Source organism: Nelumbo lutea, chromosome 3 (assembly GCF_056320005.1).
Source record: "Nelumbo lutea isolate HS-2025 chromosome 3, American lotus-T2T, whole genome shotgun sequence".
Classification (NCBI taxonomy): domain Eukaryota; kingdom Viridiplantae; phylum Streptophyta; class Magnoliopsida; order Proteales; family Nelumbonaceae; genus Nelumbo; species Nelumbo lutea.
In genome coordinates this window covers 25,708,831-25,724,397 of record NC_142686.1, presented here as the reverse complement: position 1 = coordinate 25,724,397, position 15,567 = coordinate 25,708,831, and the positions used below count along the sequence as shown (strand labels likewise).

Sequence of the window (15,567 nt, the reverse complement as noted above, 5' to 3'; positions counted from 1 at the left end):
TTTTTAGCTTAACTTATTTGTGAAAGAGTTTAACTGTTTTGTTGATGTGACTTGTGAGTTATCTTGCCCTCTGTTAACTTTCAATGCAACATTTTACATATGACTGTTAGGTAGTAGCAACTGGATAGAAAGTGACAGTAAATATGACTGTTTGACTGAAGAGAGGCTAGATTAAGAAACGATACAAGGTATCCCTAGTTGGGTTGTTTTTCCATTATGTATTCCCTTCCCTTGTGGGATTTTGAACCCTTGTTTAGGCTTCACTTTGCAAAGTGTACCTTTTTTTATGGGATTGATGCTTTTGTATACTTTTGTTTTATTTTGTCCTTTGTAATAAGTTAATCTTTAATAATGATGAAGTGTTGCATCTTACTATCTTAGTGTCACTTGTTATTATAGTCAAGTTGGTTAAGAAAATTAGTTTTGGTTTCTGGTTTTATTGCAGTTTTTCTATTAGAAGGCTTTTATTGAATGTTAGCCTTTGAAAGGGTAACCACTCGCTGGTAGGTACAAATGTTGCATATTATATAACATTTTACAACTTTGTGAATTTGTTAATTTTGGACTCATGAATGGTGATCTAATGCAGTTATGGTTTGCTAGCTTTTGGCATATTATATCTTCAAACAAAGACATCCTTTCTCCTTGTAATTTATTGATGGTTTTGATTGGAAACCAAGGTAGATGGAGAAACTATGGGAGTAAAAAGAGGGCTGGCTTCAATGTTGGGAACTTTCTTTCGCTTTTAACTTCATTTTTGAAGTTTGCATTTAGTCATGTGTAAACCACAATTTTTCTTAAAGGTGTTCTCTATCCTTTCCAGATGGTGGTCATGGTAGTATTGTAGTTATGATCTTCTCAGGCAATTTAGTGGGGACTGGGGGCTAGTTTGGACTTTGGATGTATTATGTTCTTCTCACTCAACTTATTTACTAGGTGATATTTTGGAAGAAAAGGAGGGCAGTATTTTTCTATGGCTTGTAGTAAACCAGCGGCTTTACATTAGAGATTTCTAATGTTCCTTCTTGTTTTCATGAAGGGTTGGAATTCTATCAGTATTATGTGGTCAATTGGGTTCTAGTTGGTCAGTTTGCTATACCATGATCCTTAGAGGACAAACATGCCCCAATGTTTTCATTATGTAGCTTTATATTTGGATACTTGGTTCAATTTGTGGTTGCCACCTGTGCCTGAAGAGTTGTGCTTACTGTAACAAATGGTACTATTAGTCTGGCTGTTTTTGTTATTGTTATCCTTTTTTATCTTATTAAATGGGTGATTTTCTTCTTGTACTCAAGGCTTTTAATTTTGGGGGTGCATACCTGGGCTCCACTGGGAGTGGGGTGTAAGAAAAAATAACCAACTTGACCCTGAGCTTAAGTGCTATATTCGGCTATTTACTAAAATTGCCCTTTGAGGGAGAAGGATAGATTGTTAGTATGGATGGTTTAAAAGATATAATTGGAGGATATGTATGGCTAGGTTCCATGTGCATACTTGGTGGAATTTGATATATCTTAAACACACACTTTGCTTGGGCTTGCTGGACATTTGTATGGTCTGCAGAAGCATATTTGTTTTATAATTTAGGTGCTTTATTTGTCTTCGGTTTAATTTGTAGCTTTGTCTGGTTAGTAGTACCACTTATCACAGTGAGTTTTACAAGTCGCTTACCCAGAATGGAGCCCAGGTTGCAGAAGCATGTTTGTTTTATAATTTAGGTGCTTTATTTGCCTTTGGTTTAATTACTTTGTAGCTTTGTCTGGTTAGTAGTACCACTTATCACAGTGAGTTTTACAAGTCGCTTAGCCTAGCATGGAGCCCAGGTTGCAGAAAGTGCAAATCACAATGTAACAATTATAAGAGAATTGCAATGAGAATATGGATCTCCACTTTCCATTATCTGCTTTTGTTAGAAGTCTTCCCAACTCATAGGGCTGTCAATGGTGCAGGTCAATCCAACAAACCCAACCTATTTGACCCTATTACATAGGGTCTGGATCTGTACAGTTTTATCAATGTGGGGAGGTGACAAATATTTGTTTTGGCGCCTCTCTAATTGTCTAGTTGCCATGACTAAGTTGGTCCCGACATTGATGAATCAATGAAAAAAGGGTATGTTCTGAATTTAAGATATTGATGTGATATCATAAATAAATCAGTGCAGAGTAGAACTATGCAATAAAGGAATCATATTGAATGTTTATTTTTCACTCTATTGTCTATTTTGTAAACATTAAAAAGGCAGGCTGAACAGCTAGGTTAGGGAATTACACAACCATTGTTTTCCAAAAAAAAAAGAGTGCAACCTTGACTTTTCAATTTGCCTTTGTTTGTGGCAACTCTGTAGTCTGTACGGCACACTACTGATTAGAAAAGACTTAAAGAATTCCTGCACTGTTCTTTTACATTTTATGCATTTTTTCTTTCATATACCACATCAGCCATTCATCGTCTGTCACAGTATTTAATGTAACAACATGAACATAATTTGAGATACACAAAACTAATAAAGCTTTGAAGCAATTTTGTGGTTGACTTGCCAACCTAGCTAATAATGGTGACTGCATCATGAGTATCAACTGACTAGTTAGTCATGTAGTCAAGGTGCATCCTCCCAAGAAACTGAGAAAGATTACAATCAAGTCCAAAACGAATGATCCCTGTTAACACCTTGTTTAACTAAAGCATCTGCCAATCCATTGGCTGATCTTCTTTCCCACTCTACTCTAATATTCATATTACTAGCCAACCATTTAAACCTTTTCAGATCATCTCTATAAGCCCAAATGATTGAATCTGGGTTCTTCAACCAGCCCTCAACCAGCCCAAATGATTTTGTATTTTGAGTTCCCATTAATAGGGCTGAATTGGGTTTACTTGTTCCAACTTGATTAAGACAAACCAAAATTAGAAATACATATACAAGTAATAGTATATTTACTTGTAAATTTTATATATATTTCTCATTGTTTACTGTAATAATTTCACATAAAATGTCTAAAGTAGTCATTTTATAGGAGATATATGTTTTTTGAAGAGAACAATAAAATTAGCATATTCATTGTGAAATTACTAGGGTAAAGGCCTGTTAGAATTTTTTTTTTTGGTAATCAAGGCCTGTTAGAATTGAGTCCTATCAGCTTAGGCCTAATAAACTCCATCAATAGTAGGGTCAGTTCTGGCTTTTCCTTGTGATGAAGCGCGATCTGGCCGGTCTTAGCTGTCAACGACCTTGTTTCTGAACTAAATAGCAGGGAACCTGAAACGGAGGAGATGAGGAAGCTCCGGGGGGAACCCGGTGTAACGGCTCCGAAGCTTAAGTTAGAATCCTTCAAAAGCAAGATAAAACCAGATAGCGCAAAGTTTGCATACCTTGTTTGTTGGGGGCAAGGGTTCTTATAATCACTTCGCGCACTCGCTCCGAGGCCCTTGTCAGGTCGGGTATGATTACCCTTGTGTTTGTCAATTCGGCCGTCGTCCTTTCTGCTGGGACAGAACCGTCACTGCCTAACCGTCTCTCTAACTGGAGATGGCGGTGTCAATGGCGGTGGTAGGTGGCCGTTTAGAGTGCGGCTGTCAAGCGTCAGGTCCCAAGCCAATCAGGTGCGGCGCCCTCGGGCACGGACTTCCTCAATGTCAGGCATGGTACGACTTGTTTGGTTTTGGCGCCCAGAAGGTGATGCGGAGTGGTGAGAGAGGCGAAGTCTTGAATTCGGAGGTATCTATAGGGCAGGTCAGTTCGGCGAGGTGTATCCCGAACTGTTACAAGGCAGGCCAGTTCAACGAGGTATATCCCGAGCTGTTACAAGGTTGGCCAGTTCGGCGAGGTATATCCCGAACTGCCCGAACTGCCCGAACTGTTACAAGGTTGGCCAGTTCGGCGAGGTATATCCCGAACTGAATGTAGGCCAGTTCGGCGAGGTATATCCCGAACTGAATGTAGGCCAGTTCGGATTACTTTCTGGTTTTGGGCCAAGGGTGAGTTCGGGCCCCCAGTAGGGAGTTCGGTCCGCTGGTGTCTCCCCTTGGTGTTCACACCTTAGGCTGGCCTTTTTGCCAAACTGTTGTTTCTGCCACGTGTCGCATAACTGTGAGGTCGGGCCAAATCTTCCTTCATCAATTGCCCCCCACACCTCGCGCCAAGGGTCTTGCCCTGGTGTGGGGAGTTTCGCGAGGTGGTAGGTGGATTTGTCCCGTCCTTCGAATCTTGACTGCGCGAGTTGCTTTTGCCAGGGTTCTTCGGTTTCCGAGAAGGCGGGAAACGTTGATGGTTGTGACAGCGTGCGTTTTAAATTTCAAAAATCCGCGCCGCTGGGACGTGACAGCGGGTCATTCAAACTTGAAAAAAGCGTGCCACTACTATACGTGCGCGGGCGGCTGTCAGGGAGACGTGTCGGCGCGTCGTCGGTTTCAAGAAGGCGTGCGCTGACATTTCGCTCTTTTCGGAAAGACGTGCGCCAATCACGTCTCGACCTCATGGGACGTGCGGTCAGCGCAAATGTGGGTCGTCGGATCGTCTTTGATCTGCACGGTCGGTTCTTGGTTACTATAGCTATAAATAGTGGGGGACCCCGGTTGATTTACCACTTCTGCGGTTTGCCTACTGAGCTCGTGTCCAACTTTTCAGCTCGCGTCCAAATTTTTTCAGCTCACGTTTTGGCTGGTTACATAGCCTCCAAGATTTTTTGGCTTGTTCCCGTCTTTGGAGCCTTCAAAACTTTCTTCCGGTGAGTACCTTCCGGAATCCACCTCTTTTCCTCAATGTCTAGCTTTCATAGCTCAGACGACTCTTCAAGTAGGACTGACGTAGGTTCTACAAACCGAGCCGTATCCCCCGACTGCCTCAGTGATCCTGAGGTGGAATTCAGGGACTATGAACCAGTAGGCCGAGCCGATTCGAGCAGTTTGGCGTCTACCTCTCGCCGAGGTCAGATGCTAGATAGGTTTGGTCCCTCGACCATGACGTCTGAGGGGCTTCAATCTATACTTATGTTTTACAATCTTCCTGGGGGGTATACATATTTTTTTCCTTCGGGTAGCTTTCCTTGGGAACACGTCCTGATGAGATTGTGATTTTTCGAAAGCAGCTCGCTGCGGGGTTGCGACTTCCTTTGCACCCCCTTCTCGTCGAAGTCATAAACCACTTCGGTGTCACCATTGGCCAACTTCATCCGAACTCTATTGGAACCTAGTGGGGATAGTTTCCCTTTTTTGCAAGCAGAATTTTCCCTTAGACTTAGAGATATTCTCTTCCATCTTGATGCTCAAGAGACAAGCGGGTTCTCTTCCTGGGGGAAGATGGGCATATTACCTTTCTCCTCGCCCGGGCTTTAAGCTTCTGCACGATCTTCCTAATAAGGTCCCGTTGTGGAAGCGGGACTACTTCGGTGTGCGAAGTGCACAAGGATGGCCCTTTCAGGCCGAGTGGGGTGAGGCCGCTCCTGATTCAGGTGTTACTCTCGATGAGACGGTGAAGGGCCTCCGGCAATGGGCACGACAAAGTTTAAAGTGTCATCACTACTTAACGGAGGCCAAGCTTATTGCAGTCGGCCTGAGTTCGGGTAGGTTTTTAGTTATGTGGTTTCTTGCTTTGTTCCTTCATTTTTTCTGATGTCGAACTCGTTTCTGCAGGTGTGATGGACGCAGAGAGAACTCGTGGGGGCATCTGTTCCAACGTATGAATAGGAGGAAGCGGGTCGCCAAGCGAACTCGTACCGAGCTGCCCCCGGATGAGGAGCCTCAAGTTCCAGACCACATGCTGGAGGATCTGCCCAGGGAGCCCGAGGTGACTCCACCGATGCATGAAGCTGTCGGGGTGCCTTACGCTGAGACCACTTATACGGGCGCTCCTGCATACTCAAGTGCTCCTGCTCACTCCGAGTCCGCTCATACGCAAGTTGGGCCCTCGGGTTCGGGAGCTCAAGGGGAGTTCAGGAGCGTGTCGACACCGAACTACGCTCTTCAGAAGAGTAGGGAGGCTATCCCTGAGGAGATCTCGGCGTGGAACGATCTTCCTTTGAATCAGGTCGCCTGCCGCGCCGTAACACATGCTATGGTGGTAAGTCAAATTTCATCTGCCTTTTTCATTTTCTGTCGCTTTTGCTGTTATTGCTCACTTGTTTCTTTTGGTAGGTGAATTCTTCAATTCATGCCTTGGCAGCCCAAGTGGAGAGGAGCTTGTGACAGGCGCGAGCTGCTGAGGTTGCCGCTCATGCTGCTGAAGAAGCTTTCCATGTTGCAAAGGCGAATACCCGAGCTACTGAGGCGGCCGCTTATGCTACCGAAGAGGCTGCTCGTGTCGCAATGGCCAGGCAGGCAAGGTCTCAGCGTGACGCCGAGGCTATGGGGGTAGTTGTCAAGCACATGGCGGACTTGAATTGGATTTGCAGCATCAAGTCGAATATCTTCAGGAGGACATCAGGGAGAAAACACAGATTTTTTCCCAATGCATTGAAGACGCCAAGAAAAAGGTCGTTGAAGACTACATTGCCTCTCCGCGTTTTGACGATCTGATGGTGGATTCTTACAGAAGGGGGTTCAAACTGAGTAGGTGGATGATCCGGAACACGTACCCCGACCTCGATGTTAGTGCCATATCCACTTCGCGTATAACTCAGGAGATGGCCAATGCTGCTGATGGCGAGCTGGACTCTGAAGGAGAGGCAGGGCCTTCGGGTGTTGTTGAAGTGCCTTTTGATGGCGACTAAGTAGCTCCGAGCATGTAAGGATTTTTTTTTTGTAAGTCCCTTCTGATGGCCAATGTACTCTTGTTTCTTGCAACGGAATAGATAATCTTTTTGCCCAAGTGTTCCTTTTCCCCGAACTGATTCTTTGTCGAACTAAATATGCCACTTTCTTGTCCGGGTTATTATACTTCCGTGACCTGTTTTGCCGCGAAAGCTTTTGCAGCGAACTGATTTTTTGCCGAGCTGATAATATGCCCTATTTTTCTTTGCTTGTTTACACCGAGGCTCCTCTTGGCTCTACATCGTGGCCCATAGGATTTGATTTCGTCCACTTCACTTGGCGGTTTATAGGTAGTATCGCCTTAAGTTCACGATGTTCCACGCTCGAGATACTTGTTTGCCTTCCAAGGTTTCGAGTTCGTATGCCCCCCCGAGCGCTCTCTTTACTTTATAGGGTCCTTCCCAGTTTGGTCCAAATTTGCCCATGCTGGGTTCGGGCACCATAATCTTACGAAGGACCAGGTCGCCGACTCGGAATTTTCATTGCTTTACTCTGGCATTGTAGTAGCGAGCTACCTGCTGCTGGTATGCCGCTGTCCGGATGTGCGCGAGGTCCCTTACCTCGTCCAATAGGTCAAGGTTGGTACGTAACTCATCTCCGTTTGTTCGATCGTCGTATGTTTTTAGTCGCAATGTTGGTACTTCGATTTCTGTCGAGATCACTGCTTCAGTGTCGTAGGTGAGGTTGAAGGGGGTTTCTCCCGTGACGGTTTTTTCTGTAGTTCGGTGAGCCCACAAGACACTTGGTAGCTCTTCGGCCCACAATCCCTTTGCTCGATTCAAACGTGCTTTCAATCTGCGTAGGATGGCTCTGTTCATTACTTCCGTCTGACCATTTGCTTGCGGGTGCGCGACTGATGTGAAGTTTTGCCGAATCCCCATGTTCTGGCACCACTCTTGGAACTTGATATTCTCGAACTGCTTGTTGTCGGAAATTAGTACCCGAGGTAACCCGAAGCGACATACTATGTTCTTCCAAAAGAAGTTCTGTCTGTTTCGGGCCGTAATAGTTGCCAGAGGTTCGGCTTCTATCCACTTCGTAAAGTAATCTACTGCAACGACTAGGAATTTTCTTCCACCTGTTGCTGGTGGGAATGGCCCCAGGAGGTCGATGCCTCATTGTGTAAAGGGCCACGGGCTGGCGAGGTATTTGAGGTCGGAGGCAGGTTGATGGTGGATATTGGCGTGCTTCTGACACTTGTCGCATTTTTTGACAAGCTCGGTAGCTTCTGCCTTCATCGTTGGCCAGTAGTATCCTTGTCGAAGTGCTTTTTGGGCGAGTGCTCAGCCCCCCAAGTGTCCGCCACACAGGTCTTCATGAGTGTCGTGGAGTACAAACTCGGCTTCGGCAGGTCGTAGGCAACGCAAGTAGGGGAGCGTGTAGGACCGTCGATATAACCGTTCATCTATTATGACGTATTTGGCTGCCTGGCGCTGCACCCTCTTGGCCGCATTGCGTTCTGCAGGGAGGGTTCCGTCTATCAAGAAGCTCACGAGTGGGTCGATCCAGCTCGGCTTTGCTTCCAAGACGGGAGCGACCTCCTCTGTCCCCCCGAGAATACTAGGCCGAGGTAAGTCCTCTATGTACACGGTTCTCATGTTGTTGTGACTTGTGCTGGCTAACCGGGACAGAGCGTCGGCCTCAGTGTTCTCTGACCATGGGATTTGCCTGATGAAGTATGACTGGAAGTTGAGCAGGGCTTCTTTTACTTTCGCCAAATATGCGATCATGGAGAGCTCGCGTGCTTCATACTCGCCCGTAACTTGGTTGACCACGAGCTAGGAATCGCTGCAGATGACCAAGTGCTTTGCCTTTACCTTTTGCGCTAGGTCCAGCCCAGCTATCAGTGATTCGTACTCTGCCTCGTTGTTGGATGCCGCGAATTCAAAGCATAGTGCGTATTCTAATTTTGTGCCACCCGGGCCACATAAGACTATTCCAGCCCCGCTGCCTTGCTAGTTCGAGGAACCATCCACGTGAAGGATCCAGGGCTCCTCATCCCAGTTCGCGTTTCGCCTAACCAGGAGAGATGCCACATTGGCTGCTACTTCACGGGGTTCAGACTCTATTGGCTCGGGAGCTCCGGGTTCGCCCGAACTGGGGACCTCGGGCTCGACCTATAGGGCTTCGTGGCTGAAATTGCACTCGGCGATAAAATCTGCCAAAGTTTGGGCCTTAATAGCAGTTCTTGGCTTGTACTGGAGGTCGTACTCGTTGAGTTCGATGGCCCATTTGTCAGTCGACTGGAAACCTCGGGTTTGAGTAAAACTTGTCTCAGATGTTTGTCAGTCAGTACGATGACAGTGTGAGCCTGGAAGTATGGACGGAGTTTCCGAGCTGCTGTCACCAGTGCGTATGCTAGCTTTTCTATATGCGGGTACCTTGTCTCTGCTCCCTGCAAAATTTTACTAACATAATAGATGGGTCGCTGGACCCAGTCTGTTTCTTTTATTAGTACCGAACTGACCACCTCGTCGCTTGTCGAGAGGTACAGTTCTAAGACCTCGCCCTCCTCGGGCCGGGCTAAGGTCGGCACACTAGCGAGGTAACATTTTAGCTCGTCAAACGCAAGCTGGCAGTCCTGGGTCCATTCGAACCCTTTGCCTTTGATTGCTTTGAAAAAAGGTAGGCAGCGGTCTGCTGACTTGGACATGAAGTGGCTTAGAGTGGCTATGTAGTCGTTTAGCCTCTAAACTTCTTTTATTTTCCGAGGTGGTCTCATATCTAGAATGGCTTTTACCTTGTCCGGGTTGGCCTCAATACCGCGCCGATTGACAATGTACCCTAGGAATTTGCCCGAGGTGACGCCGAAGACACATTTGTTGGGGTTCAATTTCATGCTAAACTGACGCAGGATTTGGAAGACATAATCTAAGTTTTGTATTAATTCTTGTGAAAATTGTCTTGACAACCATGTCGTCTACATAGCACTCTATCTTCGTGCCAATCAGGGGCCGATACAGCCTATTTACAAGTCTTTGGAAGGTCGCTCCGGTATATTTTAATCCGAAGGGCATGACCTTGTAGCAATATACGCCGAACTCGGTTATGAAGCTGGTTTTTTCCTCATCGGATGGGTCCATCCAGATCTGGTTGTAGCCCGAGTAGGCGTCCAGGAAGCTTAGCAACTCATGTCCCGAGGTCGCGTCTACTAAGCAGACAATTCTGGGGAGGGGGAAGCAATCTTTTGGGCAAGCTCGGTTCAGGTCGGTGTAGTCGACGCACATGTGCCACTTGCCGTTCGCCTTTTTTACCAGCACCGGGTTGGCCACCCAGCTCGGGTAATGAACTTCCCTTATGAAGTTTGCTGCGAGGAGTTTCTCGACTTCCTCGTCAACCGCCCTCCAGCGTTATGGGGCTAAGTTGCGTTTCTTCTGTCTAACGGGTCTGACTACAGGGTCAATATTAAGTTTGTGAATTACCAGGCCGGGGCTAATGTCGGGCATGTCAGCCGCGGACCAGGCAAAAATATATAAATTTTGAAGTAAAAAACTCACCAGTTCGGTTCGTAGGGGTTCCTCGACGAAAGCTCCGATCTGAAGTGTGCGAGCTGGGTCCGTAGCCGAAGTCGGGATTGCGACAGTTTCCTCTGTGGGCGAAGCTCGTTCCTCACCCTGCTCCGCAGGCCGCTCTAGTTCGAGGTCGTCGACCGCCTTGGTTTTTCCCTTCAGGGCGGCAACATAACACTTGCAGGAGTCGAGCTGGTCGCCCCGCACCACCCCCACACCGAAGTCCGTAGGTAACTTCATGGCCAAATAGTAGGTGGAGACCATCGCCCGTAGGATATGCGTGATCGGCTGCCCTATTATGGCATTTTATGGGGAGGGGGTCGCGACCACTAGGAAATCATGGTTGAGTCTGTTCGCACAAGGCCATGTGTCGACTTCCACAGGTACTGTTATTTTTCCGAGGGATCTGACTTCCTCTCCGCTGAAACCCACCAGGGGAGTGTTCGCGGGCTTCAGCTCGCTCCTCTGTAACTGTAGCTGGTCAAACGCTGATTTAAAGAGGATGTTCGATGAGTTGCCCGAATCTATGAGTACGCGTCTGACCTCGAAGTCGCTGATCCTTAGTTTAATGACAAGCGCGTCATCATGGGGGTAGCAGACCCCTCGCGCGTCATCTTTCGTGAAGAAGATTGGTTCTTCGGTCTTTGGTCTCTTTGGGGGGTTCCGTTCCTCGAGGGCCGCTTCGCGAACTGAAGTCCGGGCCGCTGCCGAGGTACACCCTGCTAACACCGAACCTCCCACAATTACATGGATGGTTCCCCGAACTGGCCTCTCTTCCTGAGGTTGTCGCTGCAACGGTTCGGTAGGTCTGATGCTAGACTCGGGGGCATCCTTTTCGTGCTCCCCTTGCCGACCTGCCTTATTGTTATTATTGTTGTGCTGTACAAAGTTTCTCAAGTTTCCGCGACGGATGAGCCCCTCTATCTCGTCTCGGAGATTACTACACTACTCGGTACTATGACCATGGTCTCTATGGAAACTACAATACAAATTCTTATTTCTCTCGTTCGAATTTCCCTTTAGGCGAGGTGGCCACTTCACGTATGGGGCGTCCTTGATCGTCATTAAGATCTCGGTCCGCCTTGTGTTTAACGGCGTGTAATCCGTCCGAACTGCTAGGGGAGCTTGGAACGACTGGTTCGGCTTCGGCTCCCGGGCCGGGTTTTTCCTATCGATTGGGTTGGAGGGCTCGCCTTCCCTCTTTCTTTTCTCGTTCCCGCCTTCGGTTCGTTGGTTGATTTCTTCCTCTGTCCTTATGAACTTGTCTGCGAGCTTGAGGAATTCGGCCACGGTTGCGAGCTGGTTAGCTACCATGTGCCATTTGAATTCTTTGTGCGTTACCCCTCTTTTCGCCGCCGCGAGCTACACCGCGGGGTCCAACCGCGGTATCTGCAAGCATGCTTCATTGAATCACTTGATGTAGCCCCGGATGGATTCTCCTTCCCTTTGGACTACTCTGAAGATGCTTTCCTCTGTTCTGGGGCATCGTTTGCTGGTGACAAAGTGTGCGGTGAAGACCTGCACGAACTGGGCCCAGCACTTTATCGACCCGGGGGCCAGGTTCCTGTACCAAGTGCGGGCTACCCCCCTAAGGGTGGTGGTGAAGGCCACGCACATGCACAATTCGCTGGCCCTAGCGAGGTGCATTTGGGACTGGAAAGCGTCAACGTGGTCGTTGGGGTCAAAGGACCCGTCATACTTGTCTAGAGGTGGGAGCTTGAAATTTCTGGGTAAGGGGACCGCCAGGAGTTCTGATGCGAGGGGGGGAGGGATCGAGAGAATCGGGGCAGCTCCTACCTCGTTCGAGCTCGTCTCTTCTTTGCCTCTGAGCTCTGACAAGACACGGGTGGCGGTTCGACGACTTCGTCGGCGCCTTCGTTGTTGAGTGGGCCTTGTACTGGCGCTGCTGGCCTTCGTGTTGCTGAGCTCGATGGGCTCGGAATGCTGGTAGTCTGCCGCCAGGGCGCCGAATCGGTTTTCCGTGAGCGGGAACTCGGGCTTGGAGCGTCGAGGTGCCGATCTCGCGGGCGAGGTTCCCCACCCGCCTGCGAGCTGCGAGGCGGGGATGATTTTTTTCTCTCTTCGGCCTGGGGACGAGGCCTGACTATTAGGGGAGTTCTGGGGCCGGGAGGCCTTTCCTTGGTGGGGGCGTCCATCCTGCGGGGAGGCCTTGACCGGCCTCGGAGCGGGGTGACGAGGTGGAAGTAGTGGTTGGTTCAGTGGCAATTGGGGGAACTGCTGTTGATAGTGATACTGGGAGATGTTGTGCAGCACTTGGTGCTGGTGAAGCTGGTGCTACTGGAACTGTTGCATTTGGGCTTGCATTGCCCGCATGCACTGCATCAGGTCATCCAACCGGTTTTGGCTGGCTGCCAGGGGGACGGCAGTCGGTTCAGTAAAGGTTGTCTCAATAGGGGGAGGAAAGGGGATGCTTGTGGCAGGAAGGTTTACGGGCGCCACTGCTTGTGGCGCATTCAAGCTGGGGATCCCTTCCACCGAAAGGGGGATGGTGAACTGTCCAACGCACACCACGGGGACTTGAAGTTGTTCCTCGGTGGTGTTTGTCTCCATGCCACGTCCGGCGTTGCTAGAGGAGGCCATGAGTGTTGGGTTTTTTGAAGAAAGGGGGTATGGAAGTTTGGAGGGAGGCTTTTTGAAGCGTTCTCACAGACGGCGCCAATTGATGAAGCGCGACCCGACCGGTCTTAGCTGTCCACGACCTTGCTTCTGAACTGAATAGCAGGGAACCTGAAACGGAGGAGATGAGGAAGCTCCGGGGGGAACTCGGTGTAACGGCTCCGAAGCTTAAGTTAGAATCCTTCAAAAGCAAGATAAAACCAGATAGCGCAAAGTTTGCATACCTTGTTTGTTGGGGGCAGGGGGCTTTTATAATCACTTCGTGCACTCGCTCTGAGGCCCTTGTCAGGTCGGGTATGATTACCCTTGCATTTGTCAATTCGGCCGTCGTCCTTTCTATTGGGACAGAACCGTCACTGCCTAACCGTCTCTCTAACTGGAGATGACGGTGTCAGTGGCGGTGGCAGGTGGCCGTTTAGAGTGCGGCCGCCAAGCGTCAGATCCCAAGTCAGTCAGGTGCGGCGCCCTCGGGCACAGACTTCCTCAGTGTCAGGCATGGTACGACTTGTTTGGTTTTGGCACCCAAAAGGTGATGTGGAGTGGTGAGCGAGGCGAAGTCTTGAGTTCGGAGGTATATATAGGGCAGGTCAGTTCGGCGAGGTGTATCCCGAACTGTTACAAGGCAGGCCAGTTCGGCGAGGTATATCCCGAGCTGTTACAAGGTTGGCCAGTTCGGCGAGGTATATCCCAAACTGTTACAAGGTTGGCCAATTCGGCGAGGTATATCCCAAACTATTACAAGGTTGGCCAGTTCGGCGAGGTATATCCCGAACTGAAAGTAGGACAGTTCGGATTACTTTCTGGTTTTGGGCCAAGGGTGAGTTCGGGCCCCCAGTAGGGAGTTCGGTCCGCTGGTGTCTCCCCTTGGTATTCACGCCTTAGGCTGGCCTTTTTGCCGAGCTGTTGTTTCTGCCACGTGTCGCATAACTGTGAGGTCAGGCCAAATCTTCCTTCATCACCTTGCAAGCCTGACTCATTTATATCTTTACTTATTAGTATGACCTATAAATTCTAAAATGTTAAACCGACATGCCAAAGACTGCATCTAAGATTAAATTCCCCTAGCATTACTTATATTATCCCTTTTTTATCTCAGTTATTGCTGGGATTAGACCAGTCCTAACCATGGAGAACATCTAATGGAGCTCAGATATTCAACTGAGGTACCCCAATGCCAGATGATCCTGAAAAACCTGGAGAAATACTTAGAATTAAGGTTAAAAGTGCCCAGAAATTCCTCTCAAGGATCATTAGAGTACATGCTTTCATCTGGTTATTTAACATTATGTTCCGCAAAGCATGTAATATTGGTACTATGAAATGTGTCTTCATTTTAAAAAGCATCGTTTTGATGGCATCAACATGTATCGTTCATGTATTACTTTCTGAAACCAAACCAACTAGATTTTACTTTTCAAAACAAAAGCATGGCTCAAGAACTTTTTTCTTTTTTTTTTTTCTGATATGGTATTTTCAAAAAACAAATGAAAACAAAAAACGTTCATGTTGTATTACCGCCCCACCCTCTCCTAGTTGTTTCTTAGTGTTGAGAAAAGCTCTGTTGATGCCTTGTTGAATGTTCCCTTCTCTTCTCTCCTTCATCTTTCCTGTCGTTCAGGGGATGTCGACTGACTCACTGACCTAGCAGTCTTTCTAATATTTAAGAATTACGTTCTTGTGTAGAAATTGTGTTTAAATATCTGTCACATTGTCTAATGTTTGGCCATTATGAGGCGTAATAAAAATGTTTGGCCACTGTAAATATGCAGCTGTGGCTTCTCATTGTTAGCCTGATTTTCTAAAAGTTTAAAAATGAATAAGAGAAGCATGGTGAGACCTCAAACATGTCTTGTTTAAAATTTTGGGTGGCTAAAAGAGTTGTATTCTGTTCAGAACCCAAGGACCATGGTGGCAGAACCACCTTGAGACCTCCAAACTTGAACAGATCCTTGATGAAAATAAAAATGTGGAATATGTGTTTTAAAATTAGGGTAAAAGACTTAAACATACTTTGAGTTTTCATAATTGACTTAAACTTATCTTGAATTTCTTAAAAAGACTTTTACTTTTAAACTCATGTGAGTGGTGGACAACAGGGTCTCTCTCTCTCTCTCTCTCTCTCTCTCTCTCTGTGTGTGTGTTAATCGAACCAGTCCACTAGTCATTTTTTCTCTTCTTCCACCATTCCACGTTCCTTCTTCTTCCTCCTCCAATTCTATGACTTAAAATGTGTCTTTTCATTGATGAAGGGTATATTTAAGTCCAATCGGGTCGGCTAACAAAGCATTTAAGTCTTTCTAAAAGACTCAGGGTACATTTAAGTCAATTTATGAAAATTTAGGGTACGTTTTAAGTCTTTTTAACCCTTGAATTTATTTCCATCGCTGACATACCAGTATTGCATATTTGCATTAGTGCATTGCAAGGAAATGCTAGGATCGTGGTTGCAATAGTAATGAAATCGATGGGGATTGAAGCTTGCCTTTGAGCCGCATATAAAGTCTAGAGAGTAATTGGCCAATTAAAGGCTGAAACAATGTAACTGGTCTCTTAAGACCCTTCCTGTCCATCTCCAAAACAAGTATTTAAATGGAAGGCCATGTTTTGTTCGTTGTTGTAAATCTTATTTCTTTTAGTTCTTTCCCATTTTGGGCAAGAATGAGCAAAAAAG

General features: G+C 47.3%; 1 protein-coding gene and 1 long non-coding RNA gene across 2 annotated transcripts; both read left to right on the top strand.

The window, feature by feature from the left end:
* The first annotated feature begins 443 nt into the window (after positions 1-443).
* LOC148863749 (uncharacterized) lies at positions 444-820 on the top strand. The gene is made up of 2 exons (XR_016109665.1): positions 444-503; positions 590-820. It is a non-coding gene; the product is annotated as an uncharacterized LOC148863749 (long non-coding RNA).
* Positions 821-5,344: 4,524 nt separating this feature from the next.
* LOC148863748 (uncharacterized) lies at positions 5,345-6,781 on the top strand. The gene is made up of 3 exons (XM_088976790.1): positions 5,345-5,564; positions 5,635-6,061; positions 6,136-6,781. Exons 1-3 carry the CDS (start codon positions 5,491-5,493, stop codon positions 6,184-6,186), a joined length of 552 nt encoding a protein of 183 aa, XP_088832916.1. The 5' UTR covers positions 5,345-5,490; the 3' UTR covers positions 6,187-6,781.
* Positions 6,782-15,567: the final 8,786 nt, after the last annotated feature.

Coding starts and splice junctions, on each gene's coding strand:
- LOC148863748 (XM_088976790.1), top strand. CDS start 5,491: ATGGGCACGACAAAGTTTAAAGTGTCATCACTACTTAACGGAGGCCAA. Junction 5,565..5,634: donor TGCAGTCGGCCTGAGTTCGG/GTAGGTTTTTAG, acceptor TCGTTTCTGCAG/GTGTGATGGACGCAGAGAGA. Junction 6,062..6,135: donor CCGTAACACATGCTATGGTG/GTAAGTCAAATT, acceptor TTCTTTTGGTAG/GTGAATTCTTCAATTCATGC.